The sequence below is a fragment of the Merops nubicus genome, unplaced genomic scaffold, assembly GCF_000691845.1.
Source record: "Merops nubicus isolate BGI_N331 unplaced genomic scaffold, ASM69184v1 scaffold48354, whole genome shotgun sequence".
In the NCBI taxonomy this organism is placed as follows: domain Eukaryota; kingdom Metazoa; phylum Chordata; class Aves; order Coraciiformes; family Meropidae; genus Merops; species Merops nubicus.
The window spans coordinates 412-8,970 of NW_008607214.1; the positions used below are offsets into that span (position 1 = coordinate 412).

Below are 8,559 nucleotides of genomic sequence, written 5' to 3' on the forward strand. Positions count from 1 at the left end.
GGTGGGCAGGAAAGTTTTACAGCGTCAAGCGGTACTGCCACAGGCCTTTGGGTCAGATTTTGCCCCTGACCCAGCCCTTGCACCTTTCACCCAGTTCCAGGGGCCTCCTCGGGTGCATCTCACCAAGATTAATCACTGCTTTGGCCATGCATTGTCAGCCCTGAAGCTTTGTTCTGTGCTTTACTGCAGGCTTCGCCAGCTGGTACGTCACCTCCAGCTAACACCACCCCGGGCTGGCCCGGCCAGGCCCGCTGGGCGCGCTGGTTCCCGGTGCAGCACGCCGGTGGCTCGCTCGCTCCTGGCAGAGCAGGCTGACAGGCAGCAGCGCCTGACACCGCCAAAGAATCAGGTAAGCCTTGGGCAGGACCGACACCTTTCTGTGGTGTGGTCTGTGCCCTGAAGATGGGCAGCTCGCTGAAAGGTGTCTAAACCTCCTAGAGCAGCTTGTGTCAATGTCCTCTGTGGAGGATCTCGGTAGGGGATCACGGGGAGCGCTGCGCTGAGCTGGTGCTCTGGGCTGTGCTGGGTCTGTGAGATGGAAGGACTTTAACTTGCACTCCTGACAGCACGCACACTTCAAATTTCAAGTTAGACAGCAAGGAATTTTTTAAAATAATGTCTTTAAAGTTAGTGTGATAGGGAAGGCTGAGATCTGCAATTTATGTGAAAAAAAAAGTCATGCTATTTCAATCTGACTGATTTTTTTTAAGAAAATGCACTGACAATTAGATTCTTGCTGTTTCTGTAACCAGCTACAACCAGATCAATCCAGTCTTTACTCCGTGAATCCCACGAGGTTAGGTTAGGTTTTTGAAGAATGTTTCCTGGAGTCTTTCAGTGACTGTTTTATTTTTCAGCTATAGCCATGGAGAACCTGTATAATGCCAACAGCAGATTTGCACTTGACCTGCTCAGAAGGTTTAGTGAGACCAACCCCACAGGGAACATTTTCTTCTCTCCTCTCAGTGTCTCTGCTGCTCTGGCCATGGTTCTCTTAGGGGCCAGAGGTAACACAGAGGCACAGGTGCTGAAGGTTAGTATAAAAAGTAAAATTATCTTTTGCTTTGTATTTTATTTACATTAAAAACTGCTGTGCTTTAGAGGAGGGAAAATGAAAGGAGGATGTTACTTTTAGGTGCTGAAAAGATCTCTGTCATGCCCACTGAGTTTTCCTCAGGCTCCTTTCTGCAGTTATGTTCTGCCTGCTCTGCTCCAGAGCTCTCTTTCCATATTTGCTATGGCCCTAGTATCTCATATAATTTCACTTGTTAATTCTTGAAGTAGGAAATTAACTTCATTAATTAATCAGTGTCTGTTTAAATTGATTGGAGTTTCCAGCAGTAAGGCCTTACTAGTTTTCGTGAGATGTTCTGACAAAGAACTATTGCTCTGTAATACCAGGTCTCAAATGATATGCTTATCGCTAATAAAACTGTATTTTTAGAGAAACACAATAGTAATACAGTTTTATATTGAAAGTGTAAAAACTATGAAAATATGTGATAATGATACACAAGTATTAGTAAGCTCAGGTATCTATCTCGGAGGAGCTGTGCATGCACGCTCGTTTTTACCATAGCTTTAGGTTGGGAAAGATAGTTTAAAAAACCTCATAAAAAGTGGCAGAAATGGTGTACGTAGGAGTGTGCCAGCTTCCCCTGCAGCCTCCTGCACTGAGGGGACTCTGTCTCTTAGTTCTCCCCTCCAATTAGGCTAACGCCCACTAATGCACAAGGGTGGATGAGACTTCTTACTGCAGTTGTCATCATGTATTTGCCTATGAATAATTTCACCTTTGTATTCTGGACTTCAGGAGGAACTGTTGAGTGGTGCTGTGCTTACTGAATAAGATAATAAAACTATTCTCTCACCACTTGTACAAACAGACTTTGAACATACATTTCATGTAAGCAAACTGACAGCCCCACCTAGGATAAATCGACTGGCAGCAGAAATCACGCAAAAGGGATAGGGAGGGGAGAGAAGTGTTCCAACACAGCCACCTCCAGTAATGCATGTTCCCCTACCACAATGCTTGACTTAGGAAAACACAGCTAATGAAGGAGGCAGTGGCTGGTAGCTGTCAAGGGCTGTTGGCAAGCATGTAGAACTGCTCCTGTGATCATAATCCTGTTGGAAGTTGCCTCTGTGACATTTTTGCTCAGCTATTCATATGTACAACACAGCTTGCAATAACATGGGCAGCAAGGCCTGATCAGAAACCCAGTGAGATAAAATCTGGGCTTTCTTTTGAATCCAGCAGCTGTCACAGCAGTCTCCCCTACTGAGAGATACATGACTGAAGTTTGCATTTGTCCCTGCTTTGGTCTAGCCTTCTCTGTTACTGAGGTCTGGCAGCTCCTGCAGTCACATCTGTAAGCACTGGCCAGCCAGCTTGCCTCTGGGCAAGGAGGTACTGGTGAAGTCATGTGTTTGATCTTTAGGATGATACAGTTTTTTTATACATCTAGGCCATTATATCTTCATAAAACCATAAAAGATAATTGTTGTTAAGTTTTCTTAAGACCTCAGCTACACTAGTGTTGATTGGATGTTCTGAAAAGCAAAACCCCAGGTTTCCTTGGGCCCAAGGGAGAAGCAAGAAAGCTGAAGAGTCTCTGGCTTTGTCTCTTCTCAATTTCCCTGCCCAGGAATGAGCCCTGGTGCCTGCTGGTCCACAGAGGAGGGACAGGCAGACATCACACAGACAGGACTCGGGGTTATGATCAGCTTCACCTGTGACTACATGTAAACCAGTAGCTTAATACAAGTGGCTGACATGGGCAGCGTAGCACCAAGAAACAGTGTCATTGATTCTTTGAAGTTCACAGAAATCTCTAAGAAGCTTATAGCCTATTTTCTGCCTTCAACCTACCTACCTGCTGGATCAGACTCACCCTATAGACATAGTGTATGTTATTTTAAGACAACAGATACAACAGCTAATTTGCTGCTTCTAATTTAGACGCTTCATTTTGACGAAGTTGAAGATACTCATTCAAGCTTTCAGACTCTGACAATGGATCTAAACAGAAGCAATGCTCCCTACCTCTTGCGGCTTGCCAGTCGCCTTTTTGGAGAGAAGTCCTACAGCTTTTTGCCGGTACGTTGGTGCAAGGTGTGATGGTGTGGTGGAGCCTGGTGGGAAAAGACAGCTATTTGAGTATTTATGAAATAGAAATATTTCTAGGCATATTTCTGAATGTTATTGGGCAGTCAACAGAAGCGTTCCATACACGCGCACACCTGTCGCGTCTGCGGGCGCTGCGGGAGGCTGCTCAGCAGGCCCCTCACATTGCTGTCCAGTTCTGCTGCTCTTCAGCTGGAGAGGAAAATCACTTGTCTAAGCTCGTAGTCTACAGTAACTGGCAAAACACACCACTCTGTTGCAAACTGCTTTTTAGGATGCAACCAGCCGTGTCTGGCACAATCGACCTTTTTTTAGGGTTTTCATTGGTCTAGTACTACATGAAATATTTTTGAAAACACTGTATTGATTTGGGAGGGGATGCCCAACATGTCTAAACAGCATGCCTCATCACCAGTGAATTACACCTTTGGGTGTGCCTAGGTTGCTATTTCTATCCCTCTTCATCTCTTTTGGAGAGTCTTCTTTTATCCTAGCTGTGACTGAGTGTGTTTCAGGAGAATGGCAGGTAAATATTGCCACACCTGCAGTAAACACCCCATCAGGTGTGTATGTGGAAGATGTACTATGAAGCTTATTCCCAGATGGAAAAAAACACCCCAACCTCAGAAACACCCAAAGCAGCACACTGTTAGAGCCCCACCTCAGAGCCAGTGATAATGTGTTTGATGTGTACCTTATGTACATCTTAAAAGATATGTTTGCTTATCTGCGTGCAATTAAAGCTATCCTTATCACTATTCTTATCGTTCCAAAATCTAGGATTTCCTGACTAATACTCAGAAATTATATGGAGCTGATTTGGCTACAGTTGATTTTCTTCAGGCTTGTGATGAAGCCAGGAAAGAAATTAACCAGTGGGTAGAGGAGAAAACTGAAGGTAAACTACTTTGGTTTATAAACTAACTGGCAGTGTTTCATACTTTGGGAGCAGGAACAGGCTTTATTCTCTGCCCCCTTGAGAACATTTGATTTTGCCCTGGGATAGTCACTCGATACACTGACAGAACAAGAAAATACGTAACCAAGACATTTATACAGGTCCATAAATCCTGAGGCTTTCCCATAGTTGGGCGGCACACAGAATAAAGTGCAGAAGAGATGAGTAAACATACAATTTATACTTGAGTTGGAGAATTTGTTTAAGGCAATCCTAGTCCACAGTGTCTGTGTATTTCTAAGTCCAGTAATCCTAAATGTGAGTGTTTTCTAGGTCCTGTACGACGAGTCATACATGACAGTTTAAGCTAAAAATACTACATTTTCAAATTACTGTATATCAAAAGTTACAGTAATGTGTACTATTAAAAAGTACAGTGAGTAAAGAGACAGGTACTGAAACATTTATTACAGGAATGGACTGGAGTTCTGTATCTGTAGTATTTGTGGTATGAGTTTCTTCATGTATGTTTTCCACGCCATCAACTTACTACAAGAATTTATTCTGACACTTTTCCTGCCCCCTCTTATAGGTAAAATCCGTAATCTGCTGTCTGAAGGCTCAGTTGATAATATGACCAGGCTTGTACTGGTGAATGCAATTTATTTCAAAGGGAACTGGGCAGAGAAATTTAAAGAAGCTGACACCACTGACATGCCATTTCGTTTAAATAAGGTAATGCAGATAAGTCTAGGTAGTATACATCTAATGAAAAGGTGAAATAATAGGTGCTAAAGTGAAGCTTTACTTACAGATACAATAGTAAGATAATACCAACAGAAAGCCTTTAATGAATATTTTCAGTTCACTTGCAAGTTTTTTATGGATTTAGTATTTCTGTATTCAGCAAGCTATTTGTTGAGTCACTTACTGGAATAGTATCTGAGACATCTCACAGCTCGATTAGGAGCCTGCCTGTGCCTAGCAGACTTTCTGTCCACTCTCAGTTTCAGCTGCTGTGAACGCCTGTTTGTGATGCTTGGTAAGCAGTATTAAAAGTGATAGCACATTTTGGTTAAGTCCTGTTTTCTTGTTCTATATTCTGCTTATGTTAACAGCTGTACAAGATAATGCATACCGTTGTCTGCTTTATGCTGAACAGAGTTATCTGTGTTGACTTTTAGCACTGTCATGTTTGGGGCCAGAACAATATAAAGCTACAGCAATTTGAATAAATTGTTTCAGCTTCTGCCAGGACTGTGTTATAGAAGTCAAAGGAGAACCAAATACAATACAGACACATTACATCCTCACAAAACCCTGTTATTCAACAGGCAGCCAGGAGGCCTGACAAAGGCAGCTTTACAATCACCTCTTATAACAGAGGAAGAGTTTTTGCAAGAATCCAAGTTTTTACTTTATATTTTTCCTATCAGTTCTTTAGTTTAGTATTTTCTCAGCTGTTATTTTTGGTACCTTTTATCTGTCCAGAATGAAACAAAGACAGTGAAAATGATGTATCAGAAAAAGAAATTTCGTTTTGGGTGCATCCCCGAAGTGAAGATTCGTGTTTTAGAGATGCCTTATGATGGAAGAGAACTTAGTATGATTATCCTGTTACCTGATGACATTGAAGATGATTCCACTGGACTGCAGAAGGTGACTCATCTATGCTAATGCAGTTATTTAATGGATAAGTTCAGCCATTCAAAATTAAAGCCTTAATGAAGCCATGTTCTCAGAGCCCTGTATCAAGCATATTTCTAGACAATGCTTTATTAGCACTGCAATGATGAGTATGTGCAAGTGCTGCATCAGAAAGAGAAGTTGTTTGGTTTTATAGCTTCTGTTCATATCCTTCAGCTTGCTCAACTGAACCATGAGGTAGACTGAAAACAAAGTTAACGATGTTATTTTAGCTTTTTTTTTTTTTTTAAATGACAGAACTTCTCTTTCATTACCTTTGAAAGTATTTATCTTCTTAGCCTTGAAGTAGTAAGACAGTTTTCTGTGAAATGATCAGGAACACATCAGCTTCTTTGAGCTCTCTGATGATTAATTTAATTCCATTTAGTTAGGTTAAACAGTAAGAATGACTGGATTGAGTTGTTATCTGTGCATATTTTCCCTTTACCTACACTGCAGCAAGAAGTAAATGTCTGCATTATTTTGTAAAGTAAAAACTGCACCAAATCCACTTAATTGCATTTGTTTAACCTATATGGACCTATGAAAGATATGGGTATGCTCATTTTTGTTTAGTTGCATAATGCTCTATAAACCCTTGTAGATGTTACTGAAAATGAAATATTTCTACACTGGTGATATGTAATGATCTCTGTCTTTTTAATTCTAGCTGGAAAAGCAGCTTACTTTAGAGAAGCTCCACGAATGGACATGTCCAGAGCATCTATATCCCACTGAGGTTCATGTGCGTTTGCCAAAGTTCAAGCTAGAAGAAAGCTATGACCTTAAATCAGATTTAGCTGCTATGGGCATGTTGGATGTGTTTGACAGTGGCAAGGCTGACTTGTCAGGAATGTCAGGGGCCCGTGACATCTTTCTCTCTAAAATTGTCCACAAGGCTTTTGTAGAAGTGAATGAGGAAGGCACGGAAGCTGCAGCTGCCACTGCTGGCATTGCTATGTTATGCATGCTTATAGAAGAGGAGTTCAATGCTGACCATCCTTTCCTTTTCTTTATTCGCCACAACCCAACACAAAGCATCCTTTTCTTTGGCAGATATGCTTCTCCTTAAAAGAGAACTAGGCATTTGCATACCAGTTCCAATTTGCTATAGTCAGTGAAAGCTTTGCTCCCGAATGAGTTGTATTTGATGTAGTTTAACTGAGATTCTGCCTTTGCCATTAAAACAACCCCAGAGAAACTGAGCAGTGATTTACTTTTCTTTCTTGAGATTGACATCATCTTTGATGAATAGGAAAATCTTAACTGTAGGCAGCAGACATCTTTTTAAAGTGGACTAAAAATAGAAATACTCTTGGAAGAAACTTCTGTCTTGTAAAGCATAGGATCACTCTGTATGCATCCTTGCATGCGTTTCTCTGTGTCGACAGCTTCCTGTGGCAATAGCTTAGAATAATCCAATCATTCTTCATGCATGCATAGTAGGATGTTCTTGAAAAGTTATTCCTCCCCTAAAGTCTTGCTTTTTCAAGATATCTCAGTAAAATACTTCTAGCCACCAAAAGGCATGTTCCTGAACAGCTGAGTTTACCAAGTTCTGTCACGAAATAGAAGGTCAGATAACGTTTGATTAGAGACATCTATTAATAGAGAAAGGATTAAGCTACTGAAAGAAAAAGTAACTCCTTCCAGTCATTAGCCAGAAAACTTGGAATACAGCCTCTGAATAAGGAGAAGAGTAGCAACTTCAGGCGACATGTTTAGAGAATATTTTAAAAATATGTAGTCTGGTGCTATTTTAGTTATTGAGAATATGGAAATGTGTCAGAGCTTAGAGGTTTTAGGTGAGCAAAGCTATTGAGTGCCTTCCTGCAAGATCAGAAGCTTTCAATATGACAATAAATTCTGGCCAGAACTCAGAAGAGGCGACATGAGGAGCGGTGAGACAAGAGCTGTCTCGCTATTGAGTGCCTTCCTGCAAGATCAGAAGCTTTCAATATGACAATAAATTCTGGCCAGAACTCAGGCGATGCTCAAAGAATACTTTAGCTCCCAAAGGATGACTGTATGCTCTGCAATAAATACCCAGTGTGGCTGTTGTACGTACAAGGATTCGACGTTTACTGAGCTGACTTCCCACTGCGTCTTTATACACAAGTCTTTTGTCCTGCACAACAGCCTTATGCCTCAGAGCCACTGTGATTACATACTGTTAGTGTTCTGTGCTTATTTCTGGAGCTTACTTGCTTGTCTCACGTCTATCTTGGGTACTGTAGCGTTTACCTGTACCTCAGCTTTAAGTGGGGCACAATAGTTACTATAATTGCAAATTGTATATTAATTCTGTCTTTAAACAACAAATAAAACTCTCTTCCTTATGTTCAGAATGGAATCTTCTGCACATGATTTAGTATTTCAAAGTACAAAAACAACTGTCTACCTGAAGGCTAGCTCCTAAGAAAAAAACCAGTGCAGCAGGTGCGATCAGCTGTGTGAAGTCCTTGGCCTGTCTGGAGTAGGTGTAAATGCTGTAATGAGCCCAGGTGTTAGCACCTACAGTAAACAGGGAGAGAGTAACAGTTTATACAAAATGACACAAGCACAAGTTTCCATTTATTGCAATATATAAAAGCTAACACTACCAAAAATAAGAACCTGAAATGTCTTGCTAAAATTCTAAATCTTATACTTAGAAGTTGCAGAAGATTGTTATATTGTTGTTGCACAGCTTGTAAGCATTTATCTTTTCTGTAATTTCACAGACATCCCCATCCCCACACACCCGTGTAAGTCATACCTTATCTGTTAGTACAGAATACTTCATTTATTACCTTCATGGTACATCTGACCTAATCATTTTTTTTCTCCTGCAGTTTTTAGAGAA

The 8,559-nt window shown here is 41.1% G+C and overlaps 1 protein-coding gene across 1 annotated transcript; it reads left to right on the plus strand.

Annotated features, from left to right (window-relative positions):
• The first annotated feature begins 865 nt into the window (after positions 1 to 865).
• Positions 866 to 6,870, plus strand: SERPINB1 (serpin peptidase inhibitor, clade B (ovalbumin), member 1). The gene is made up of 6 exons (XM_008939854.1): positions 866 to 1,033; positions 2,966 to 3,103; positions 3,911 to 4,028; positions 4,621 to 4,763; positions 5,520 to 5,687; positions 6,385 to 6,870. Exons 1-6 carry the CDS (start codon positions 866 to 868, stop codon positions 6,784 to 6,786), a joined length of 1,137 nt encoding a protein of 378 aa, XP_008938102.1. The 3' UTR covers positions 6,787 to 6,870.
• Positions 6,871 to 8,559: the final 1,689 nt, after the last annotated feature.

What these genes read in the sequence shown, in the direction of transcription:
- SERPINB1 (XM_008939854.1), top strand. Translation starts at nt 866, where the DNA reads ATGGAGAACCTGTATAATGCCAACAGCAGATTTGCACTTGACCTGCTC. An exon ending in TGCCATTTCGTTTAAATAAG is followed by an intron (nt 4,764 to 5,519) that starts GTAATGCAGATA and finishes TTATCTGTCCAG; the next exon opens with AATGAAACAAAGACAGTGAA. An exon ending in ATTCCACTGGACTGCAGAAG is followed by an intron (nt 5,688 to 6,384) that starts GTGACTCATCTA and finishes TTTTAATTCTAG; the next exon opens with CTGGAAAAGCAGCTTACTTT.